The sequence below is a fragment of the Triturus cristatus genome, chromosome 4_2 (assembly GCF_964204655.1).
Source record: "Triturus cristatus chromosome 4_2, aTriCri1.1, whole genome shotgun sequence".
Taxonomy (NCBI): Eukaryota; Metazoa; Chordata; class Amphibia; order Caudata; family Salamandridae; genus Triturus; species Triturus cristatus.
The window spans coordinates 270,265,473-270,293,082 of NC_140586.1; the positions used below are offsets into that span (position 1 = coordinate 270,265,473).

The following is a 27,610-nucleotide window of genomic DNA, read 5'->3' on the forward strand; positions in this document are numbered from 1 at the left end:
TATCTTGTGATAAGAGACTATGCAAATACATTTGTGTGATGTTTCACATCATCCTCATCTGTAACAAGGTCATTTCATTAAAATTCAAATGAGACTTTTTTAGAAAAGCATTCAAATAATGAATCTCATAGGATAATTGTTCATTTGTTTTGTGTTATTTGGTGATAAGGATTAGTCCTTATCTCTACACTATTCCTTTAACCAATGATGGGTATCTTGTCAATCATATCTGCTCCTGTGAGATGAGCATCCCTCTTTGGATCGCGAGAGTTTTGGTTTAGATGTGAAACATTTTTGCAATAATGATCTTAGTAATTGCTTCAGGTTTTCTGTTTTTAATGGGCTTGAACAGAAAAATATGCTTAGATTGACCTTCCAAGACCCTCGACCTTCTCCCTAATGAGTGCTTCGACATGCTTCTATTTCATTATAAATTGGTAAAATCCCAGTATTGTCATGTTTGGTTTTACCATACAAATGTGTGGCTGACAGGAATGGGTTATGGGATTAAGATCAATTTGGTAAACTGTTTACTTTGCAGATTTCTACATTTGGCATTTATTTGAGGGTGAACAAGTGGTAGCATGTCTCACTCAACCTCCGTTATCTGCCCATGCTGCCAGTTTCCAATAGACTAAGTCAAGACGTTGTATGTTGTGCACAGAACCCATCATAGCCAGTTGAATAATATTTTTACGAATATATTCAACCACTACATTGCTTTCAGCTGACCAACATCTTAAGTATGCCTATCCTAATCGTTTAAAAAAAAGTTTTAAGTAGTGATTATTCCCAGACACCGTTGGAACACTTTGTCCACCTCAATCCGGGATATTGAAGATGTGCTGTCCTTTAGTAAAACGTATTGAGTGCATACATTCATTGCAACCTTACTTCATTTAAAAAAAACTGGATTACTTGTTATTTACATATGTGTCCAACATATATATTCACATATTATTTGTGAAGTTGTCCAAAAATAACCACCGAAGGATAAATATTCAATTATCGGGGGACATCTTTTATCCCTCAGAGTTAAGACCTTAGTGTTCAGTCCTTTTGAAGAGAGCCTTATGACTTGGCTTCTCTCTTCATAGACACTGGCATGCAGGGTTCCCCTTTTGCTTTCTGGCCACCACTCAACACCAGGAGGCTATATTAAATGCCAGCCATTTGCTTTATCACAGCAATTAACACAACATGCCAAGAAGACTGTGCATCTACAGTTGTCTTTTGTTTTCATCTTCCGAATGACTTTGAGTGGATGTTAAAGATTGGACTGCTCGAAAAACCTCTCCACTGTAGCTCGTTCATCAGCGCCCTCCTTCCTATCAAAGAATCCAGTGATAGAGAAAAATCGGTGAAGTCTCTGTGGCGTTAGTTCTTTTCTCATGAAATCATGCTTCTATTGTTATCTAAATTCTATCTCATCAATTGTTTCAGCTCAATACTTTTCTGAATCCATTTTAATTAATAGTTCATTGAATAAAGTATCCTGTTTTGTGTACCATTCACTGTATCTTGGTCTCAAAGGTCATTTTAGCTCTAGAGGGAACATAGTGTTTCAACAAAGATGCAATTTGCTAGAGAGTTGATGATGCCCATGGCCTTGGAGGAGATGTTGGTGTTGAGATGCACATGCTTCTTCACTATGTAAATGTAGATGGCATAGCTCTCCTCCCTGCTCTTCTTGCGCTTCTTCCCATCCTTCTTGGGTGGCTTCGGCAGTGCTTACTTGGAGCACTTGTTGAGACCCTCTGCAGACTTGGCTGGTTCAGGCAAGATCAACACTGAAGATCACTTTAAAACTATGACTCCAAATAGTAAATGTACACATTCACACGTCTGGGCATACCTGTCCGAAATAGGGCAACATAATACAGTGAACAAAAAATGGTGGATGGAATGCTTGAATTAATCTCAGATGTAACTGGAACCAAGCCATACCTGGCTGATAAGCCTGTAAGAACCCACCACTCTAGTAAGGGTAGGAATACCACATTCAAGATAATCCCTGCTTACCCTCTTGGTAGCTTGGCAGAGCAGTAAGGCTTATCCCAGCGGCAATGTGTAAAGCATTTGCGCAACACACTCCTACACTAGTGACAAACTAGGCACACCACAAAAAGAGACACTCCACACAAGGTTATATAAAAAATATCCTTTATTATGCATAAACACATTGGACCACAATCGCATAAACCACTGTTCTGCAAGGCACTTGTCATGACGTACCACAGATCATAAAATCACCTTGCCAATTAGGCAATTGTCATAACCTTATAAGGTAGGGCAATCAGGTAAATACTTATAGGGTGCACACGTTACAAAACCACGATCACTGCTCATTTAAGGCAAATCCTGAAGTCAGGCCTGTTATCCTGACAAATGCAAGACGTACATGACATAAATCATCACATCAGGGAATGAAAGGCAGTGGTACCATCCAAAAATCATCCTCACAGTTGTCAATACTGGCATGGTTTACAAAAGATTTCCCATCCCAACCTAGAGTGCAGCGCATCTGCACTCGCAATCGGTATAATATGGTAGATTACATTGCATTCACCAACTAAACTGAGGCACAGGAAATTCTGTGCTCCTAATCCTCGTTTTGCGGTAATGTGAAGAAAGGGGAACTGCGACAAGTTTCTCCAAGCGACCGTGGCCCTCTGTTGAGGTTCCAATCTGGGTCGCACCACTTCAACTGCCCCCCAGGTATGTGCCACTCAGGCAGCTGCCCGCGATTGTGTGGAGCAGCTCCTTGAAATGAAATGAAAGGAAGGTTTATATAGCGCAACTGTCACTCCTGACGGAGCCTCCTGGCGCTTATTGATAACAACACTGACTGATTACTGTGCAATCTAAATGAAGGCAAGGGAGGCGGTATCTGATAGACCAAAGATCCAGGTCTTAATGGCTCGTCTAAACAGATCTTCCTGTTGGATTGCCCTCAGTTCCTTTGGCATATGATTCCAAGCTTTTGCTCCCAGTATCGTGGCTGACTTCCCTCCTTTTGATGACAGTTTAAACCTACTTATTGTTAACAAATTGGCCGAGCTTGATCGTAATGTTCTAGACGCGATGTAAGGTTTAAATCTGGCGGAGAGATAGGCCGGCCCGACTCCTCGTACAGCTCTAAAAGTTGTCAATAAAAGTTTGAAAAGAATTCTTTTTGGAATTGAGAGCCAATGCAAAATCTTCAAAGCCCCAGAGGCCGAAGATTTGTGAGGGAGTCCCAAAGCCAATCTAGCAGCTGCATGTTGGACCACCTGAAGCCTTCTCAGGGAGGATTTATTGGTCCCTACAAGAAGGCTATTACAGTAGTCCAACCGTGACAGTATTAGGGCCACTGTTACCGTTTTCCTTGCTGCTGATGGAATCAGATTAAAGAATTTTTTCAGTGTACGAATGTAACCAAAACAGATCCCAGTTAGTTTTAGGACATGTGGCTTAAAAGAAAGTGATGAGTCAAACAAAACTCCCAGATTTCTTGCAACCTCCACAGTTGATGGAGGGGCTGCGATATTCTCTGGCCACCAGTCTTTGGGTTGAAACGTGTTGTTTTTGCCTATGGGAAGAATCTCTGTTTTATCGGTGTTGCAACAAAGATGGTTGTTAGACATCCATTTGATGATCGCTGACAAACAGGCTTTAAAATTCTCTTCTGCTGATGTTGATCCATCCTCCAATGACAGAATGAGCTGGGTATCGTCGGCATAAGATGTCGTCTCAATTCCGAAGGAAGAGATCAATGAGATCAGTGGCGCCATGTATATGTTAAACAACAGGGGGCTGATAGAGGCCCCCTGTGGGACACCCGTGGGGACAGTGCGTTCAGATGACACACAGGATCCCAGGGAGATGATCTGTCTCCTGTTAGACAGGAATGATGATATCCAGTCCAATGCTCGATTTGTGATGCCGCCTGATCTTAATCTGGCAATCAGGATATCATGGGAGATGGTATCAAACGCGGCAGACAAATCCAAAAGAATCAAGACTGCCTTCCTGCCGCTGTCCAAGATGAATTTCAGGGTGTCAGATATCTCGAGTAGGGCTGATTCTGTCGAGTGTTTGGGACGATAACCCGACTGTCGAGGATGGAGGATAGTTGCAGATTCAGTAAAGCTGGCAAGTTGCTAACATACTATTTTCTCAGTGATCTTACCCAGGATAGGGAGGAGAGAGATAGGCCTATAGTTGGATAAAACTTTTTTAGCGGTTTGACAACTGCAAATTTCCAATCTCTGGGAACAATACCCAAGGCAAGGGAAGAGTTGACTATACCATTGATGACTGGGTTGACCACATCGATTATACGATGTAGAAAAGTTGGGGGGCATACATCCAAGGGTGAGCCTGATTTACAGGCTAAAATGGCCTCTTTTGTTTGAGCTAATGTGGCCATTTGAAATGATGAAAGAACTGGTGAATTAGGGTTGGAGTTTGATTCTCTTATATCAGTAAGATCTTCTGATATAAAGGTCTTAAAGTTCCTTTGAATGTTTAACTTTTTCTTCAAAAAAACATGCAATATCATTGCAAAGTGCCGCAGACGCCGGTATGGTGGAATACAGGGCTTTAGGATCAATAAAGGATTTTACAATTTTAAATATTTTTTTTGATTGTTCTTGGCTATAGTGATTTTATTGCAAAAGTATTCCCTTTTTGCAGTATTAATGGCCAACTTATAGTTCTTATAGTTCTTCCTAAAAGCTTTAAAGATAAGCCGGCTAGATGGTTCATATTTCCTCCTCCACTTACGCTCCAGTTGCTTACTGTGAAAATGGAGATCCGCTAGTTCCTTGGTAAACCAGGGGTCATTGTGGATCTTCCTTTTAGATTTTTTACTGCCTCCCCTAGAAGATTCCAGTTTATTCCCAATGGATGTGATCCATTTGGACAGTCTAACTGAGTCCTCTTCTGGTTTCCCTATGAGTTCAGGTACTGTGTCTTGAGCTATAGCTGTCCAGAGAGGATCAGAGGCTAATGAGAGCCATTTCCGCTTAAAAGCGTAGATGCGATCACTGTCATTTATGCTTGTACTAACGTTCTGGGGAATGGAAAAGACGAAAGGTATAAAACTGTGGTCCGTCCAAATCTGTGGCAGTAAATTGCTTATCTGTAGAGACTTTAAGTTAGTACAAACGGTGTCAAGCGTATGTCCTCCACAGTGAGATGGACCTTGGACCATCTGTTGAAGTCCCAAAATAGAAATAATTTCAAGAAAAGATGATACTCCCGGGCTATTTTCACATTCCAGATGGAGATTAATGTCCCCGAGAAGGGTAAAATTTGAGTACCTAAGTACTGCCTCACTAAGGGCGTCTCCCAGGGATTCCAAGATTATATTGTTATTACCTGGCGGCCGATATAGCAGTACCCCAGAGAATGAGAAGGAGTTGCCCATGGCACAACAAAAGCCCATGTTTTCTGCTCCTTTTAGGCCTTGGAGGGTAAAAGTCTTCACCTGCATATTCTCCCTATGTATGATGGCGACTCCCCCTCCCCTGCCCTCCTCTCTGTCAAGCCTACACAAAGTGAAGTCTGGTGGCAGGGCGATCACTATATCTGGGTTGCAGTCTTTGCTCAACCAGGTTTCAGTGATGAATAGAAGGTCCAATTTATTCTCTACAATCAACTCATTTATGTCCAGGGCATGCTTCCTTAAGGAGCGAGCATTTATTAAGCCCCCAAGGATGGATACCGAGTGGGTGTTTATAATATCTGAGTCAGTCGTTATATGGGGATTAACAACATTTATTAGGGTCTGGCATTTCAGGCAGCTTATCGGACCCATAATATCGTTCACCTCTAACATGTGACCGCATTGTTTACCAATGTTAAGTTCCTCCAGATGCCGAGTCGTCAAAATCTGATTTAAGGGGCATCGGGCAGCATGGCTGGCGCTGGACGCGTGACGGTCGCGGACGGGCGCAGACGGGCTTGCCTTAGGCGTGCCTTTGGCGCGCCGCCGGCGCGTCCGCTGCGCGTGAGCGCCATAGCCTGATTATATAGCGTGCAGGACAGAATATGTCGAATGATTAGACCGTCATCTCCTCAAGATGGCGGTGTAAAGTGTCCCACAAGAAGTGGGTAAAACGAGTATAGCGTGAATGCTCCCTCCACACAACTAGCACCAGCTGTGGTGGACTGGGGAGTGAACGCAAAGGACAAATTGACACAGGCAAGATTTTACAGGTGTTCGAGGCATGTGGGCTGCTGAATTCATATCTGTGCATAGATCGCCGCCTAGTGTTAGGTCCGGATGTTTGCACGTTGTTGTCCTGGAAGAGTCTTCGAAGTATCCTGAGATAGGTGACTCCTCCCCTGGACTACAGTGCGCATGGGCATCCTCTCCATCCTCAGATTGTTTTTTTCCGCCATTGGGTTCGGATGTGCTTATCTTGACTCAAGTTAGGAAAATCTAGTTTCAGGCCAAAAGGCCTTTAGTTTTCGACGGTACTGTTCCCGATCGGTATCGACAGTCTACAGGCTAGTTTAGAGATTTTAACAACTTTTCGGATCCATTAAATCCGACCATCGACCGACCTTCGACGATGGAATCGAGGACCCCATTCAAGCGGTGTTCTGTTTGCCACGCCAAATACCCCCATATCGACGTCCACCCGGTGTGTAACAAATGGCTCTCACCGGATCATGACGAATCGAAATGCATGGCCTGTGCCCGATTCCGATCCAAGAAGACCCTACGGAATCGACGAGCCGCGCGACTGGAAGCGCAGCAAGCGGCACCGGCCCCGACCAACATCTTCAGCACCGAGGACGAAGATGTCGAAAGCGTGGAAAATACACCCTCCAGCCCCACTTCCGAACACGGTTCCCGATCAGAAGATATCGATGAAGAGCTTTTTCACAGCGAAGAAGCCGACTATGAGGTAGGAGACTACAACAAGGCCTTGGGGGCCGAAGAAGGTAGCTCCGGCGAGGAGCAAGGCCTACCCGTCCAAATGGAGGATATCCCAGTGAATCAGTCCACGGCTCCGGTCGAGGGATCGCCTTCGGGCCTTACCCAAGACCAATCCCGCAGTTCCTCGGCCCCGACCTCTGGCCCGGCCACGGACGTTCAGCGAGAGCCATTGTTACCTAAAAAGACTGGTTTCCCTACCACGAAACCGAAACCAATCATCGCACCGGTTCAACAGAAACCGAAAGTGAAACTGACACTGGTCGGCTCGAGGACCACCACACCTTCGACGCCAGCCAAACCCGTCGGCTCCGACCGCACCAAAAGGGACTTCGGTGCCGAACTCGCTGCAGCCGATGTCGGCGCCAACCCAAAAAGAAAATCCATCGGTACCGTCAAAGCGCCAAGGCCCCCGGCACCGAAGCAATCGGCACCAGCCATCAAGGTGAAAATGGCCACTGCATTGCTATCCACCTCGAAGGCACCTACTAAGGTACATTCATCGACGCCGTCGACAGCTACTACCCCTCCTCGGCTCGATGACCCGGTGACTTCGAAGAAGTCCACACCTGCCTCGACGGAACCTCTCGGCGCCAAAGAACCGTCAGCGTTCCAAGTGCAACAAGTGGCAGCGTCCCTGCAACGCATCAGGGAAAAGGCAGCCCTCCAGACCTCGTCGGGCTCCGAACCGAAACGGGCACAGAAGGCACCTTCGGCACCGGCCAACATCACCTTTGGTTTGCCGCCATCCACGGCGCCGAAGATGTTCGAAATCAGAACCCGCGTTACCCAGACAAGGTCCCCATCTACCGAACACTCGACTACTGGGACATCGCCGTCCCACTTCATCGACGCCGACACCGGCAGGCTTATGCTCCGAAAGCGGAAGATCACTTCAGGGCACGCTTTGGACTCTTATAGGATCCCGCTAAAACAAAAAATGCCGGCGGAATCGGAACCAGTTCTTTATGAACGCATCCACACCTCTTACACAGATCCATCATTCTCTCCAACGCACTCCGACACGGATGCAGTGGAGGACTACATGGGTGACGACGCCACATACCCCGAAGACATGGACCCTGAGGGCCAGCAAGACCCTGATCAGGTCTGGGATGACCCCGTAGAGCCAGGTGCCGCTCTGGATACACAGGACACACAACTTTATGGCGCAAAAACGTCCCCCACAGAGGACACTGCTGCATTCAACGCCCTCATTGAACGGGCCGCAGCCAATCATGGAGTGCAACTCCACTCAGACACTATCGAGGATGATTTCTTGGTGGACACTTTCACATCCTCCGAGAGGACTGTGAAAACTCTGCCCATGTTAAAAGGTGTCCTCAAGCCAGCAAAGGACATTTTCAAAGAGACCACCAGGGCACGGGTAATAAACCCCAGGATCGAGAAGAAATACAAACCCGCACCTGGGGACCCCACGTACATTAGGAGCCAATTGCCTCTGGACTCCATTGTGGTTGCCAATTCTCGCAAACGGGCACAGTCGCAGACAACGGGTGATGCTCCTCCCCCGGACAAAGAGTCCAAGGTTCTAGAGACCTCCGGCAAACGGATTGCAGCCCAGGCAGCAAACATATGGCGCATCGCCAATACACAGGCCCTCCTAGCTCGCTACGACCGCTCACACTATGACACGCTAGAGTCCCTACTCCAACACCTGCCAGACGAGTACAAAGAGGCAGCGGATCTCCTCATCAGGGAGGGACAACTGCTCACAAACGCATCCATCAAGTGTGCACTAGATGCTGCAGACACTGCTGCAAGGGCAATAAACACCAGCGTCATGCTACGACGACACACCTGGTTACGAATCTCCGGATTCAAACCTGAGGTCCAAAATAACATCCTCAATCAACCGGTCAACCCCGACTACTTATTTGGACCGGAGGTTGACGCCACCTTAGAAAAGATAAAAAAAGACACGGACACTGCGAAGTCAATGGGGGCTTTGCAAACGCAGACATTTCGTAGTGGCTCCTTTCGTCGCCCCGGAAATAGAGGTGCAGGTAGAGGACAGGGGGCACAGCAAACCTACAATGAAGGGGGCACACAGAGTTCCTACGATAAAAACACCCGAGGTGGATATCGTGGCTCCAGCACCAAGGGCAGAGGACGCGGTTACGGAAATACCAGGTCCTCCCCTAAGAACAAACAGTGACGCCCTCTCCCTACCCCCCCGACCACATAACACCTGTCGGGGGGAGACTCCAGCGGTTCCTGTCCACATGGAATTCCATCACCACAGACAGGTGGGTCAAAGATGTTATCCAACACGGTTACTGTCTCGAACTAACCTCCACTCCACCCACCATACCTCCACGGCACCGTCCTATGTCCTCAGAGCACTTAGCGTTATTACAGCAGGAAGCTCTAAGTATGCTGCAAAAAGGCGCAATAGAGGTCGTGCCCGTACACCAGCAGGGAACAGGGGTGTACTCTCTGTACTTCTTAATACCAAAAAAGGACGGGTCACTCAGACCTATCCTAGACCTGAGACCCCTCAACCAATACATTCTCTCAGAGCATTTTCACATGCTCACCCTGCAGCAGGTTCTCCCGCTCCTCATACAGGGAGATTTCCTAGCCACGCTAGACCTCAAAGATGCGTATTTCCACATACCCATACACCCATCACACAGAAAATATCTCCGGTTCACCATTCAGGGTCAGCACTATCAATTCAAAGTCCTCCCCTTCGGAGTGACAACAGCACCCAGAGTTTTCACAAAGTGCCTAGCCACCGTGGCTGCACATCTACGGAGGCAACACGTTCACGTCTACCCCTACCTGGACGACTGGCTTGTTCAGGTAAAGTCAGCCCAGCAATGTGCCAGCCACATGTCCCGCACCATTCAGCTTCTTCACAGTCTGGGATTCTCACTAAATTACCCAAAATCACATCTCCAACCCGCACACGTACAACAGTACCTAGGCGCGACCATAGACACTCTGGCAGCCACAGCTCAGCCAAATTTAGTGAGGATCAACAGCATCCAAATGCTGATTTCCAAGTTCAAGCCCCAACTCTCCCTTCCTGCGCGAGTGTTCATGCAGTTGATAGGCATGATGGCCTCCTGCATTTTCATAGTCCCACACGCGAGACTACATATGCGCCCGCTTCAAGAGTGCTTAGCACGTCAATGGAATCAGGCTCACGGGCAATTAAAAGACCTAGTGTTGGTGAGCGGTCGGGCATACAACTTTCTGCATTGGTGGAATCCACAAAACCTTTGCAAGGGCCGACCGTTCCAAGAGCCTGTTCCACAAATAATACTGACAGCGGACGCGTCTCTCCAGGGATGGGGAGCTCATGTACTCAATTACACAGTGCAGGGACCATGGACAACACAACAAAAGAAGATGCACATCAACCTTCTGGAACTGTTGGCAATCTTCCTAGCCATGAAGGCATTCAAAGTACATCTGTGCAACAAGGTCGTGTTGATCCGGACGGACAACATGACTGCCATGTACTACATACAGAAACAGGGGGGAACACACTCTCCACAGTTGTCTCATCTGGCTCAGAGCATGTGGAAGTGGGCCATTCAGAGGAACATATTCCTCATGGCGGAACACCTCCCAGGCAAGGACAACCAGATGGCGGATCTGCTCAGCAGACACAGCCACCAGATGCACAAGTGGGAGTTACACCCATCAGTACTCCAACCGTACTTCCAGCAGTGGGGTCATCCAGAGATAGACCTATTCGCGACAAGCGAAAACGCAAAATGCCAAAGCTTTGCCGCCAGGTTCCCACATCCACAGTCGCAGGGCAATGCGATATGGATGAACTGGTCCGGCAGATTTGCGTACGCTTTTCCCCCAGCGCCATTGATACCGCTGGTGGCACGCAAACTGCGACAGCACTCAATGACACTCATCCTGGTTGCTCCAACATGGGCACGCCAGCCATGGTACACAACCTTTCTGGAACTTTCCGTGGTGCCGCATCAAAGGCTGCGGATCAAACCCGCGCTTTTGAGGCAGAACCATGGAGAAATTAAGCACCCAGATCCGCAACAGCTGAACCTGGCAATCTGGCTCCTGAAGTCCTAGAGTTTGGCTACCTAAACCTGCCACCTGACTGTATGGAGATCATTAAGGAGGCCAGGAGACCCACTACCAGAGCTTGCTATGCAGCTAAATGGAAGAGGTTTGTCATTTATTGCAACAACAATGACAATAACCCGCAGGACGCATCCATTCAAAATATAATCTGTTACCTCTTACACCTATACCGATGCAATCTGGCATACACCTCAATACATATCCATTTGACCGCAATAGCAGCCTATCTCCAGAACAGGCAGCACCTCTCTTTATTCAGAGTGCCTGCCATCAAAGCTTTCTTGGAGGGACTTAAACGAGTAATTCCCCCAAGACACCCACCAGCACCGGTGTGGAACCTCAACTTGGTCCTCACCCGACTGATGGGTCCACCCTTCGAACCTCTCCACTCATGTGAGATTCAATTCCTCACCTGGAAAGTAGCTTTCCTAGTGGCAATCACTTCGTTAAGAAGAGTTAGTGAACTCCAGGCACTAACCATTCAAGAGCCATTCATACAGGTTCACGCAAACAGGGTCGTACTACGTACCAACCCCAAATTCATGCCTAAAGTAATATCGCAGTTCCACATGAATCAAACTATTGAACTGCCTGTCTTCTTTCAAAATCCACAGAATGTAGCAGAGAGAATGCTCCATACACTAGATATAAAGAGAGCCCTCATGTACTATATAGACAGAACTAAGGTCTTCAGGAAGATAAAACAACTTTTCGTTGCCTTTTCTCCACAGCACAAGGGCAACGCCATTTCCAAAGCAGGTATAGCCAGATGGATCGTTAAATGTATTCAAATTTGCTATCAAAAGGCTAAACGCACATTAACGATTCCCCCACGAGCCCACTCAACACGTAAGTTAGGGGCATCCATGGCTTTCCTGGGAAACATTCCTTTACAGGAAATATGTAGAGCAGCCACATGGTCCACTATACATACATTTACCAAACACTACTGTGTAGATGTACACTCTAAACAGCAGGCAGCTGTAGGACAGGCTGTTCTCAAAACTCTTTTTCAGACCGCTGCAGCTGGCACTGGTAGCCGCCGCTAATAGGAGGTACTGCTATGTATTCTATGCACAGATATGAATTCAGCAGCCCACATGCCTCGAACTGAATATGCTACTTACCAGTATGCATCTGTTCTTGGCATGTAGGGCTGCTGACATTCATATCGCCCACCCTCCTCCCCGGCGCCTGTAGCAGCTGCAGCTCTCAGAATTACTGTATAGCATGGTCATCACTTTCTGTATCTACTCCATCACTGCCACAATGGCGAAAAACAATCTGAGGATGGAGAGGATGCCCATGCGCACTGTAGTCCAGGGGAGAAGTCACCTATCTCAGGATACTTCGAAGACTCTTCCAGGACAACAACGTGCAAACATCCGGACCCAACACTAGGCGGCGATCTATGCACCGATATGAATGTCAGCAGCCCTACATGCCAAGAACAGATGCATACTGGTAAGTAGCATATTAAATATTTCGGCAATCACAGTGCGATTTCTACCGCTTAATAAAGGCAATTTTTATATCAGTTAAAATAAAGAATACTAAGCCGCAAAATAAGGGGATACAGTGAATTTTAAAATAAATTATGTTCAGCGCAAAAAAGCGAGCCTTATTTGAGTTACAGCAGTCTCAGCACACAAGTTATCATCCTTACACCAATGCAGCGTTTTTGCTTACAAAGAAAAATACCTAGGGGCCTTCTTGCAGGCTCTCCCGGTACTCCTCAACAAGATACAATGCCCCCCTCGGTATGCAGAAAAACCACAGGAGTTTTACCCATAAACCCAACTGAGATCTGGGTGAGTACAGTATAAATGCAACAATATCTCAGCAGGATATAATGTAATTACTTAAATCTGTATGTACACGACATTACAGTTTAGCGAACAAAAGAGGAGACTTCAAAATAGTTCAATCCATGCGCCCGTAGGCGTCGTATATTATATACGAAGATCAGTAAATATACAGAACAGTTGTAACAGCACTGTAGGGTATAAATAGCCAGGCAACCCTAGTGATATGTGCACAAAGTGCTCGTGACAGTGAAGTAACGGCGCAAGTGACAACGTGAAAAATACCACAGCAGAAGGCGCAAAAGAGTATACAATATGTACAGATTAAAAGGTTCAAACATCAACTTATTCAATGGTACAGTTCGTGATTTCCTTTATGTTAATAAACAAGGGGTCAGAGTACGCCTAAGGAGTTCGAGCTGGTGGGCAGTGGTCGACGGCGTTTCGATCCTCTCAGATTAGGATCATCTTCAGGACCTGGGTTGCCTATTTGTGGAGTGCTCTGTAAATAGAAATAGGTATCAGGGCGGCTAGAAGGGGGGGAAAAAGGTAGAGAAACGGGGAGGATAAGGGGGTAGGGGGAGGCAAACTGGAAAATTCAAATGGGTCTACTTGAAGCGCATTGAATAAAGCGCTGGCGTAGGAGATGAAGCAACGCCGATGAAGAGGCAGGCGGTGGAATAGAGAGCAATTATTGGAAGGAATCCATCGCGCAGTCTATGGGAGGCAAGAAATAGGAAAATGACCATGGGGAAGGAAAATGCACTAAGCAGAAGGCAGAGAGTGCACCACGAGAGCGGCGGAATGGACCATGGACTCACCGCTGTTGAAAGGAATCCGGGGAGAAAGCGAGGACGTGCGGTTTGTTCGTCAATCAAGGTTTACTGGAACGGGCCTAATAAAGTGGGTGAAAATGAACGGGAAGGGAAATTGGAAACACCCCACTGATTAACGGAAAGTTAACGGGACGGGGCAACCGCGTGAGCAGTGACTTACCCAGTAGATGAGCCAAGGGCATCAAGTTAATTCAGGAGTCAGGAGTAAATCCAAAGTATCGGAGAAGCCACAGTCGTGTGCTAGTCGCGGTCAGTGCCAGTAGTCAAAGACGCGAAGCCTTCTATAAGACGGGACCGCTAGTGATACGGGAAGGCCGTTCATTGGGTAATGGAGGAAGGGGGGGCGGAACTGTTGCTGGGGACGCTATCAGTGCGGGTGGACGGCAAGGAAAGGGAAGAGTTACGCTAAATCAGATCAGGCAGGCGGTGTAACCAGGGACGCGCAGGATCAAGGCGAGACGGACACAGCAACCCTAGTGCAAATGGATAACACGCTGTAATTCGGTGAACCAGGGCCTTAACACCATTGATGAGTGGAATAGCACTATCCATCACTCCACCTGAGGTTCCAGTCACCCTGCCTACATGATTGTGTGCTTCTCCATGCTGTACTTTTTCCCTTGCCCTAAGTTAGCCTGCTGACAGTGTTTGATCTTTGATAATTGTTTGGACCAGAATCACCCCTTGAACATCTCCTTGCTAATCCTTTAGAGTGTTGTATTTGTTATGTATACCCATATATGGGATTGTGGTCTTCTTGTGTGCATGTTTTAATTTTTGCACCCTGCAGTTCCTCAAAATCTGCGTGGTACCTTTAAGACCCTACTTTACCATGTACACATCCCTTACCCTTGTTACATAATTTTGTGCCAATTACCTCTTCCCAATTACATGGTTTTTATTTGTTTAACTCCATTGTTCCCAGCCACGCGTCCCTGGTTACACCGCCTGCCTGATCAGATTTAGCGTAACTCTTCCCTTTCCTTGCCGTCCACCCGCACTGATAGCGTCCCCAGCAACAGTTCCGCCCCCCCCTTCCTCCATTACCCAATGAACGGCCTTCCCGTATCACTAGCAGTCCCGTCTTATAGAAGGCTTCGCGTCTTTGACTACTGGCACTGACCGCGACTAGCACACGACTGTGGCTTCTCCGATACTTTGGATTTACTCCTGACTCCTGAATTAACTTGATGCCCTTGGCTCATCTACTGGGTAAGTCACTGCTCACGCGGTTGCCCCGTCCCGTTAACTTTCCGTTAATCAGTGGGGTGTTTCTAATTTCCCTTCCCGTTCATTTTCACCCACTTTATTAGGCCCGTTCCAGTAAACCTTGATTGACGAACAAACCGCACGTCCTCGCTTTCTCCCCGGATTCCTTTCAACAGCGGTGAGTCCATGGTCCATTCCGCCGCTCTCGTGGTGCACTCTCTGCCTTCTGCTTAGTGCATTTTCCTTCCCCATGGTCATTTTCCTATTTCTTGCCTCCCATAGACTGCGCGATGGATTCCTTCCAATAATTGCTCTCTATTCCACCGCCTGCCTCTTCATCTGCGTTGCTTCATCTCCTACGCCAGCGCTTTATTCAATGCGCTTCAGGTAGACCCATTTGAATTTTCCAGTCTGCCTCCCCCTACCCCCTTATCCTCCCCGTTTCTCTACCTTTTTCCCCCCCTTCTAGCCGCCCTGATACCTATTTTTATTTACAGAGCACTCCACAAATAGGCAACCCAGGTCCTGAAGATGATCCTAATCTGAGAGGATCGAAACGCCGTCGACCACTGCCCACCAGCTCGAACTCCTTAGGCGTACTCTGACCCCTGGTTCATTAACATAAAGGAAATCACGAACTGTACCATTGAATAAGTTGATGTTTGAACCTTTTAATCTGTACATATTGTATACTCTTTTGCGCCTTCTGCTGTGGTATTTTTCACGTTGTCACTTGCGCCGTTACTTCACTGTCACGAGCACTTTGTGCACATATCACTAGGGTTGCCTGGCTATTTATACCCTACAGTGCTGTTACAACTGTTCTGTATATTTACTGATCTTCGTATATAATATGACGCCTACGGGCGCATGGATTGAACTATTTTGAAGTCTCCTCTCTTTTGTTCGCTAAACTGTAATGTCATGTACATACAGATTTAAGTAATTACATTATATCCTGCTGAGATATTGTTGCATTTATACTCCCCTCGGTATGCAGGCATAAAAGAAAGGGGGAGGGGCACACAAGCCCTGCTGCCGATAAGGAGACCTTGCTGGGTCCCCCGTAGGCAGAACTCACCAGAGGGGGCTGCCTGCAACCATGCAGTGCAGCTCCCATCATCCGGTGCTCGTCGGTCCTCGGAATCTGAGGGTGTTAATGCTGGAGACTTCTTCTGATCTCAAGCGGCCTCTCCTGCAGTCCGCGTAGCTGCACCACATAGACAAGGCACGGCTGCAGCTCCGTGAAGTCTGCCTTTGCAGAGGGGCAGAGCTGCGGTGTGCAGCCGTCCTCCTCCGGCTGCTCCTTTGGTTTTGCTTGCTCGGTTGCCAGGCAATGCAACCGATTTCACCTTTCCCTGGTCTCCTGCGCTACAACGTATCTTGGCTCAGCCCCAAACTCAGGCACACGGTAAGCCGGCAGCGCTCACAACGACTAGTTCCCGGGGGAGTGCAAGGCTGCTTCCCCGGTAGTTAAGGACACAAGCAGCATTCCAGGGGTTTGACCAAAAGGTGAAGTACTCCACCATGTGCTCCAGCTTGCAAAGACCAGGGGCAAAACAGCACTCCTGGGAGAGCAAGCACTGGGGACACACCAGCAGGGTGCAGACAGGTCAGCCAGCACAAGTGTCCCAGAACACAGTGGCAGTCTTTATTTCAGCACAACGGGCAGCAGGTCTGCACTCCTGAGTAATCAAGTCCCAAGGTGGTTCCTCCTGGCAGTCCAGCATTGCCCTGGTAGCATATAGAGCCAACAGCTTACAAGACCCACCAGTGTCTAAAAATATGGGGTCACAGTCCCTGTACTTATAGTCCAAAAGTTCTTGTTCTGGGGGCACTTCAGACAACTTTCAGAAGTGCACAACACCCCCCATTCATTTCCAAGCCCTGGCTCCAGACACACTACAGGGGGGCGGAGACCGCATTGTGACAGGCACAGCCCTATTCAGGTGCAGGTGCAATTCCCCCTACCACTCTAAATGCAGACCAGGCCTATTCAGTTGCAAGGGAAACTCCTCCCACCACTCTAAATGCAGCCAAGGTCTATTCAGCGCAGCGCTGACTAACCCAGGAAAGGCAGGACACACCTCAATCCCCCTTTTGACTGTCTAGAGTGAATGAACATTTCCTTCTCCTGTCAGTCTAAACCAGGCGGCGACTACACAACCAGGCAGGGCACAAAGAATCATAAGCACACGGAAATGCCCACTTCTAAAAGTTGCATTTCCAAAATAGTAATAACAAATCCGCTTTCACCAATCAGGATTTATCACTACTGTTCCAAACACGGCCACGCTACCCCTTTCGTATCAGAAATTACCACTGAAGCAGGAGAGAGGAGTTGGAGAGGAGTTGGCCTAACTGCTAGGGCGCTCGACCTCGGACCTGGGGAACTGGGTTAGAGTCTCGGTAATGACGTTGAACTTCCTGTGATTCTGGGCAAATCACTTAATCTCCCCGTGCCTAACAAAAAATGAATGTGTGTCCTCATGTAACATAAAGCGCTCTGATACCTGATTGGATTTCGGGTCAAGTTCGCGCTATATAAAACTCTGCAAAAAAAAAAGCACATATTGGGAAATTCCCAACGCAAACCAATGAGAGGGCAGCCTCACAGAAGCGAGAAACCAGATGGGCTGTCACTACCCTGACATGCCACACACCTAAGGCACATTTCCTACCTTTTGTCTACACAGCACCCTGCCCATAGGGCTACTTAGAGCCTACATTAGGGGTTACCTATGTGTAGTAAAAAGAGAGTTACAGACATGGCAAACACTTGATAAGTGCCACGTCACTGCATAAGTAAACTGCGCTGACAGGCCCTGTAGAGGCCTGAAACAGGTTTGAAAGGCTACTTCTGTCGGTGGCGCAAGCAGCGCTGCAGGCTGACTAGTAACATTTAATTTACAGGCCCTGGCTATATGGGATACCACTGTACAAGGGACTTACAGGTAAATTAAATATGCCAAACAGGTGTAGATTTACAGGAGAGCGCACTTGCACTTTAGCACTGATCAGCAGAGGCAAAGTGCCCAGAGTCATAAAACCAACAATAACAGGTAAATATACAGTAGGAAGGCAAAAGTTTGGGGATAACCCTGCAAAAAGGGCCAGTTCCAACACTATCTATGTGGTGCCACAGAAAGATCCGATACATCCCACTGGCATCTTCAGACACCAGTACACTGAAGATGTCATACTCTTTATCACAAGCTGACATATCTCTACCATCCATCCTGTATAGACTGCCTTCAATGACTTAGTCTTTTCACATTCTAATTTTTTAAAATGCTAATTTATTGTTTTTGAGCTATAACCGTGCTACACCTCATAAGATGTTTTTCTCCAAGATCACGTGTGTGTATATATAGTACATGACATATAACTCTTAGATTAAGTTATAGTCAGTCATTAATTATTTATAATACTTTGTACTGGACACCTTTGTCATTTGTTTATACTAAAATTGGCCTTTTGGTCACTGGTTGAACAAAAAAAAGGGACTGTGAAAAATGTATTGATGTGCCATGTTGAAGTGAAGTGTTGTGCGTTGGTGGAGAATGGCTTACTTGGATTTGTAACTTTTATCATTTCTTCTAATTACATACATTACTTTACATTTTAGGTTGCCGTAGTTTCGTCAACAATAATTGTTTCATAACTAATTGTTTTCCCAACACATTTTCTGCTAACTTATTTTCTGTTGTTCTCGGTCTCTCATTGCTCTTACCTCTTCGATATCTTTCCATTTCATTGTTGAAGTATCTGGTCTTAAATCCTGGCTCTTAATAAATTTTCACACTCCTATAAGTCGTTTTGTCTCCACTTTTCTGCTTTTCAGTTTTTATACGTTGAAAGGTTATTTTCTACCTGCCTGAGATGCCCATACCATTTGTAGCCTGCCAGCATCAATGTTGTTCTGTCCAGTTTTTTAAACACTTGCATTTATGTAATGATCTTTATATCTGTGCTGACTATTAATGCTCTGAATTGTGTTTTGATTTTAGATGGCAAGGCTTTTCTACCATAAACCTCAGTTTGCCATTTTGGATGAATGTACAAGTGCAGTCAGTGTTGATGTGGAAGGATACATTTACAGCCACTGCAGGAAGGTACGTGTCAAATATTTGCTCTAATGCCTCTTGTCCTGTGTGCATTTTTTATGGCGACAACGTATTGATATTGAATTAGGGATGGTGGTGAAACCTTTTCTCTATAACCCCTAAACCAGACTTGATGGAGAAAAACACAGTCCAAAACTAGGTTTCAACTTCATTCATTGAGGACCACAACCACAATGCAACTACATAAAAATCTTTTTTGTAGTCAGTGGTCAGCTGGAAAACCTGACATAGTTGCAGACCAGACAGACGGTTCCACATCACAGCATTCTTTTAAAGAAGACTTTTTACCCCATTATCAACTTACAATCAGTTGAAGAGTATGCATATTTTCAGGAAAAAGGAACATTAGAATAACGTCCTAAACTAAACCAGGAATTTTCACACATTTATTGGAACTCCATCCAAAGGATAGTCCACTGTGGTATTAGTGGAGATTGGGTCCACCTGATGGGCCTTTTGCACTGTTTCTTATTGAATTTTTTTTAAAAACTGTTTCTAGTACGTTTTTTCCATTGGAGCAGCACATTCCAAATTACAGCAACAACATACTGCCTTGTTCTTATAGAGTCCACATACATCGCTGGTACAAATATGAGCTTCATTTTTACAGTTCCTTGGAAACCCTGTTGGGCCACCTCAATGGCCGGACACCTTTGACGACCACAATCCTCCCCTTGTACACCTCTCCCTCCATCGCTTCAGGCTCCGTGGGAGGCTCTCATATTTCACCCCAAACCAAAGGTTTTTTTTACATGGGCTCCAAACTGTCTAACTTTTTCGGGCACACCTTTGCAGAATAGACCACCCTCTCCGCTTCCATACACCACCTTATTCCCTCAACCCATTGGTTCAGTGTGGGAGGGACCGGGCTACCCCATCCCTTTGCGATATCTTGCTTCGTCAGGGCAAAACTCTGTGCTCAGAAAAGGAGTTGTTTCATGGGAAGATCTAGATCATTGGGTATACTGATTATAAGAAAATGGGGGATGCGGGTGATCTGTGTCCTCCGAGCAGAAGCAAACTTTGTCACCTTCCTCCAAAATACTTGCATGTATGAACAGCTCCAGATGGTGAGGAAGAAAGAGCCCTCTCACTTCCCACACCTCGAAACAATTGGGAGTGTAGGCCCTGCCCATCTTAAACAGCCATAGTCTGTGATATTAGACCCTGTGGAGACCCTTTAACTATAAAAGCCTCAGGCTAGTTTTTATTGCCGCCTCCCTCTGGGGCAACAGGGCTGCCTCCCAGTCCACGTCCTCCATTGAGCCTAGTTCAGCCTCTCGTTTCTCCAGGAGGACCCGAAGATTGTCTGTCCTATTATTTATGAGCATATGGTATGTAACTGAGATTACCTTAGACGTCATCTCAGACAGCAATCTACTTTCCACAGGGCTATATTCCAGCGCATCCCATGTTACCCCTACAGCAGGTAGCGCATCCTGGACTTGTAGTAATCGGAACAGTTATGAATCTCTAAATTCATACTCCTCCTGTAGGTCTTGAAAGGATTCCATACCCTCCCTTCCGACTAAGTCCCCAAGGGTTGAAATGCACATGAGGTCCATTTGCAGCCCACCGGTGAGCTGCCCAAACTCCCCTGATCGACCGCCCACCCCAGGAGAGTCCCTTTAGTTGACTTTCCCCTCGAACACGCATCGGCTGTAGTCTTGTCTCCGGCCAAAAAGAGATGACCTTGTTGCGCTCGGCAAAGAAGGTCCACCGGAGCCTCCGTAAATATGAAATTTTCTTTCCATTACGTGTCAAGTCATCGCTGGGTGCCTTGCACTATTTATTAATTGCTTGCAGCTGGACCACCCAATAATAAGCTATGACCGCTCTGAAGTCTGGCTATGCTATACCACCATTGTAAACCAATCTACATAGGGTGCAGAGAGCAATATGAGGGGTGCCACCATCCCACAAAAAGGAGCACACCACTTCATCCACCGTTGTAAACAAAAGTCTCCTCCACTAGCCAAGGGGAATTCTGGAGTACGTACAAGAATTTAGGCAACACAATATTTTGAAGAGTGGCCTGCCCCATAATCGAGATGAGAAAGCATCTCTGGTAATACACTTCTTCTCAGAATTTCTGATATGTTAGCTCCTTGCTCCGCTCCATGAATTTAACTTGGTCTCACGTTATCTCAGTTCCCAAGTAGTAGAAGCCACCCCTGGGGGTTATCTTCGCTATTAGGGGCCACCTACCAGTCTTATTCAGGATTGACATATCCCAATTAAATTTGTAGCCTGCGTAACTTTCAAAGGCTCTGAATAATGACAGCACTAAGGACAGCGAGGCTGTTGGTTTTGTCAGATACAATAAGATGTACACCGCATATAAAGACACTTTTTCAGACTCTGGTGTAACCTCAGGAAAGCCCACTGGGTTTGCTTGCAGCCTCAGTCACGTCGCCAGTGGCTACAAACAAAATGCGAAGAGGAGTGGCAACATGGAGCAACCCTGCCGCGTCCCTGTCCAGGCTGGAACTCCCCCAAAGTCACCCCATTGAACCGAACACTTGCCACCGGGTGACTATTCAGTAGAAGTACTCAACCACAATAATTGGGGCCAAAGCCAAGCCTCTGCATGACCAGGAATTTGCACTGCCAGCTAATTGAATCAGAGGCCTTCTCTGCGTCCAAAGCGAATAAGGCCATTGTTTCTTGTAGAGGCTGGAGGCGAGACAACCAATTATACAGGCACCCCGCGTTTTGCCTGGTGACTCTGCCTAGCATGAGGCCCATTTAGTCACTGTGTACTAGAGGGGATGACCTTCATTAGATTAAGTACTAGTATTTAAGCGAGGCGCTTGACCTCAGTTTTTAGAAGCAAGATTGTCTTATAGGAAGCTCACCTTTTGTGGGGGCTTTCCCTGTTTGGCAAAGTATATAATAGTAGGTCTGGGGTTAGCTTGCCCACCTCTCACCTCCGCAAGCATTTCCGGTAAGTGAAGCTCCACAACTGACACGGTACATTTATAAAACTCTGCGGGAATGTTGTTAGAACCCGGCGCCTTCCTGATTGCATGCGGCTCACTGCTTCACTGAGCTCTTTCCGGGTAATATCTTGCTCTAGATGGGTCCTGTCATCATCCCGTAGACTAGGGAGGGGCAATTCCTCCAAGGAGGCCTTAACGTTGCCGCCCTGTGAAGCCGAGCTTCTCTCACTATATAGGTCCCGATAATATTGAGCAAAGCACTCCACGATCGCCCAATCTGTTGAGATGCTAAAACGGTCAGGTGCCCCTAGCCCGCGAATCCATCTACTTGCAGCTTCCATCTTGCTGGGCCACGCTAGCAGGCAGCTTGCTTTGTCACCTACCTCATATAGCTTCCACTGTGTTGCTAGAAGCTGTTAATTCGCTAAGTCATGGGTAAGAGCATGGTATTCCTCGCAGGGGGCATTCAGACGGCCCAAGATCACCTGGGATATGTCCTTTTCATATTTGTCCTCTGCCTCATAGACTTTATTCTCTAGCGTTGAGACCCTCCACCCTGCGTCGTTTTTTTTCAAGCTATAATGTTCATGGCCCTGTCACGCAGCACTGTCTCCCAGAGCACTTCAGGTGAGTCTACAGTGCTGACATTTTCATCAAAGTAAAATGAGGATCCCCTATGGATTTCTGATACTACCTTGTTATCTTGTAAAGTCCAACTGGACAACCTCCAGGTGTCCCTCCACCCCCACACCCCCCCAGTGCCCCACATCCAACCACACCCACAACGTGGCCTGTCGGAAATACCTCTGGCATATATTTGGTCTTGTTTGCCGCTGGCCACTCTACTGCCAGCAATAGGACATGATCAAGGCAGAAGAAGGACCCATGAGCCCTTGAAAAATAAAAAAGAGGTGCACCTTCTCCTGGGGATGTCTGGCCCTCCACACATCCAGGAGTCCCAGGCCAAGGTAAATTGAGACATGGAGTGTGTGTGTGAGGGCTGCGAGGTAGAGCTGTCAATAGTGTGTTCTATGACTGCATTAAAGGCATCCCTGATATTATCCATGTAGGCTTCTGTGTCTGTCAAGATGCCACTCCGATCCTCCAGTACTGGTTGAAGGAGGCGGGGCGTAAACACTCAGTATAAGCAATAATTTCCTACCTTGAGAGCACTACACCCCTGCAAATATACTTGCTGATGTCCTGTCTGTCCTGGACCCGGGAGACTGGATGGTAGCATTGGATTTGTAAAACTCTTACTTCCACATCCTTGTCCTGCCTGACCACAGACATTACCTGCGGTTCACTGTAGGCCACAGGCGCTTTCAGTTCACTGTGCTCCCCTTTGTCCTTACCAGGTCCCCTCGGGTGTTCATTAAGGTGATGGCAGTGGTTGCAGCTCATCTACGGAGATCAGGGTGTCTGTCTTCCCCGATCTCGACTACTGGCTGTTGAAGGCGGGCTCGATCCAGGCAGTCGCCTCCCACCTCCAGAGTACAGCGAATCTTCACTTGCTGCAGTCCATATCAACATGCCAATGTCACACCTGACCCCTTCTCACACATTCCCTTTCATTCCCTTTCATCAGGGCTGTTCGGTACACAGTGCATTTTCTGGCTTATCGTCCTGAACGGCGAGTTCAGGATATTCAGGCTATGATACTGATGTTTCAGCCTCCATCCTGGATTTCGGCGAGACTGACTCTGGGGCTACTGCACCTCATGGCCTCCTGCATCCTGCTGGTGAAACATGCCCACAGGTATATGCGGGCTCTGCAGTGACACCTGCTGTTCCAGGGGGCGCAGCATCAGGGAGATTCTCCGACAGGGTCCAGATGTCAGAGGGCAGTGCAAAAGATCTGTAGTGGTTAACAAACAGCGATTGGGTCAGCGGCAGACCCCTCTTCCTTTCCCAGCCAGATCTGACCGTAGTGACTGTGCTGGGGTGGCAATCTGGGAGAGGTAGTCTCCAGCGGAATCTAGACTCCAATAGGTTGATGGGGAGTTCCGGGCTATCTGACTGGCATTGATAGCCTTTCTAACCTCAATCAAGGGAAGGCTAGTACTGGTGTTCATGGATAACACCACTGCCATGTGGTACTGCAACAAACAGAGCTGGATGAGATCGTGGACGCTTTGTCAAGAGGCCCTGCGTCTTTGGACATGGCTGGAACGTCTGGGTATTTCACTGGAGTTTCAACACTTGGATCTCTGAACGCCAGAGTGGACAAACTCTGCTGAAGATGCCTCCTGGATCACAAATGGCATCTCCATCAGGAGGTGGTGCAAGGTATCTTTCAGCAGGGGGGATAATCTTGGTTGTATCTGTTTGCCACTGCCAAGAACGCACAATATCAGCAGTTATGCTGAGAGTTTCAAAGAGGGCTGTCACAGGGAGACACTTTTCGTCTTGAGTGGCGCTCAGGCCTCCTATACGCCTTTCTGTCCATCACACTCCTGCCCTGAGTTCTCAAGTAGATCAGGAACAGTTGAGCCCAAGTCATCCTTGAGGTCCGGAGTGGGTTTGGAGAGTCAGGTATCCAAAGCTGTGGAACATGACCGTTGGTCATCCAATTAGGTTGCCCCTTCAGGAGTATCTTCAGTAGCAGCAACAGGAGTGTTCTACACCTGAAACTGTCAACGCGCTATCTTCATTGCGTGGAAATTGAGCAGCGACAGACAACAGTTTTCGAACTTCAGCCCGAAGTCTAATGTCCTCTTGGCAGCTAGGGGTCTCTCCACCAAGACTATATACGCCGGCCGTTGGGGAAAGTTTGTGGCATGGTGTGCAGAAAAACAAGTTTACCACCTTTCTGCTCCCTTTTCTCAGGTCCTTCTATTCATTCTTGCTCTTGCCCAGTAGAGCTTTGCTTTGGGCATTTTGGCATTCCTGTGGTGCCGGATCAACCATCCCTTTTCAAGTCCCCTATTGTACATAGGTTTCAAAAAAGGTCTCCAACACTTGTTTCCACCTTCGTCGTGCCTCAGTGGTAACTGACATTTCGGGTGTGCGCTCCTTTACAGCTGCTACACAATTGTCCTATTAGGCTCCTTCACATCAAGACTGCCTTTCTAGTGACATTAAGATCTTTCCAGAGGGTCAGTGAGCTCCAGGCTTTGTAATCTAAGCCTCTGTACATCAGCATCTTCCCAAACCAGCTGGTCCTATGCACTTGAGCTTCTTTTCTTCCAAAAGTGGCCACTCCCTTTCATGTAGGACAGTCCATCACCCTGCCTACCCGTTATGCTCTGCCTCATCCCTCTAAGGAAGAGAAGAGACTTCACCAGTTGGACCCTAAAATAGGCTTGTTGTTCTACATTGACCGCATGTTGGTAATGGCCCATTCTCAGGGCCACCCCCAAACATTTTGCCTTCCTCCTCCCCTTTTTGCTGAAATTGTTTTGGTTGGCTTTAGGAATCTAGGCACTTAACCAGTGCTAAAGTTCATGTGCGCTATGCTTAAAACATAACATTGACTTATCCACAATTGACATACTTAATTTACGGATATGTCCCTTGCCAAGTGCACTACATGTGTACAGGGCCTATAAATTAAATCCTACTAGTGGGCCTGCAGCACTGATTGTGCCACCCACTCCAGTAGCCATTTAAACATGTTTCAGGCCTGCCTCTGCAGAGCCTCTGTGTGCAATTTTAAACTGCTTTATCGACCTGGCAAGTTAACCTACTTACCAGGCCCAAACCTTCCTTTTTTATTACATGTAAGCTACCCCTAAGGTAGGTCCTGGACAGCCCATGGGCAGGGTGCAGTGAATATAAAAGGTAGGACATGTACTTTTTAGTTTTATATATCCTGGTAGTGAAATACTCCTTAAATTCCTTTTTTTCACTACTGCGAGGCCTGTCTATACCATAGGATAACGTTGGGATCGTCTTATTACATTTTATAAGTGTAGTTTCCAATTGGGAAGAGATAGATCCCCACATTTGGGGTCTCTGGAATCACAATTTGAAAACACAACTTTTTGTGAAGTTGGATTTTAAATTGTAATTCTGAAAATTGCACTTTTAAAAAGTTGACATTTTCCTACTGTACCCATTTGGTGCCTTCTGCCTGTCCCTGAAAACACTTCTGGGTTGGGTGACTGGTGGCTTTGTACATTCCCTCTAGACAGCCATACACAATGGGAACTTGGGTGTTACTAATGTGCCATCCACATCCTGATTGGCCATCCTGGACTGGATGGGAAGGAGGAGATGACACCTGGAAGGTCTGTGTCCTGTCCCCACGCAAAGGGTTGCATACTCCTCTGTAGTGAGTTTGGAGCCAGGGCAGTAAAGAAAGGGACTTGTGCACTTAAAAGACATCTTTTTGAATTCTCCCCCACTTCAAAGGTCCAACTGGCTAGAAGTACTGGGCCTCTGACACCACCGACTCTGGGCGTTTGCGGAACTAAGGACATTCTACCAGGAAAGACTGCTGTGCTGCTTGAGAGGACTGCCATTCTGATGAACTGCTTTATTGTGTTTGCCTGCTGCCCTCTTGCCTGGGAGTGAGGACTGGGCCTGCATCTCTAGCTCCCAGAACCCAAGTATCTCCAAAGGCTTGTCGGCTTGCCTCTTGTTTTCTGAAGTCTCAGCATAGCAAAGGCATCTCTCTTCAACCTGCAAACAGTCCTTGGACTCGGTCTGCTGTTAGTCCTGCTCTTCCAAGTGGTGCCAATCCAGCCCTGGGCCGTTGGAAGTGAGCGTAAAGTGCTACATCTGCCGGAACCCATGCATCAAAACTGTTGCGCCTATCTGAATCAGCACATCTACACAGTTGCAAGAACCAGACCGCTGCATCACATTTGGAACAGCCGCATTGCCTCCGTAACCATTGCTCCAACTCCGTAACTGCCGCCACTGGGTGCAGAAGATCAATGCATCGTCTCTACAATGTGGAAACACCTGACGCATCACATTTGTAACTGCTGCACCTCAGAACTGATGCACCGCTCACAGGACCAACTTATCACTGGCGTATCATGGAAAAATCCAGCGCATCACCCCAACTGTGTTGGGATCTCGGACTCATCTCATTGTTTGAAACCAGGCTCAAGGTACTTTTGCTCAGCGTGCCTTGTGTGGGTCCTGTATTCCAGCCCAGGCTCCATCGCGGTCAGCATGAACTCTTGACTTTGTCCCGGCCCAGCGTTACAAATTAACTCTCTAAGAGCTGACTGCTTCTATGCACAATTTTTGCATTTAATCTTTAACAGATTCATATCTCAAATTCTACTAATAGAATTTTTGTCTTTTTGGTCTTGTTTTATTTATAAAAATTAATCTCTATATATTTCTTTTACCGGTTTCAGGTAATTTTGTGGTGTTTTACTGTTTTACTGTTTGATATAATGCACAAAACCTTTAGACACAGCCTCTTAATTTAAGCCTGACTGCTCTATGCCAAGCTACATGAGGGTGAGCACAGGTTAACCTATAGTATGTATCTGACTTATCCTCACTAAGACTGCAATTCCTGCTTGGACAGGGTGCATACCTCTACCAACTAGAAACCTAATTTCTAACACCACACACAAGAATTCCAGTTGGACAAACAACTCTTCATGGGGTATGTCGGAGCCCAGAAACGGAAGGTGGTACATAACAGGCCATCTCTCGATGGATCGTGCTCTGTATCAAAATCTTGTACGCATTGGCCAAG

At 47.1% G+C, this 27,610-nt stretch overlaps 1 protein-coding gene across 1 annotated transcript in view; it reads left to right on the top strand.

The window, feature by feature from the left end:
- ABCD3 (ATP binding cassette subfamily D member 3) overlaps positions 1-27,610 on the top strand; it is a 310,675-nt gene that overhangs the window by 253,406 nt on the left and 29,659 nt on the right. Inside the window, exon 21 of the mRNA XM_085601490.1 lies at positions 18,884-18,988. Coding sequence (XP_085457616.1) covers positions 18,884-18,988 — 105 coding nt within the window. The remainder of the gene's footprint in view (positions 1-18,883; positions 18,989-27,610) is intronic.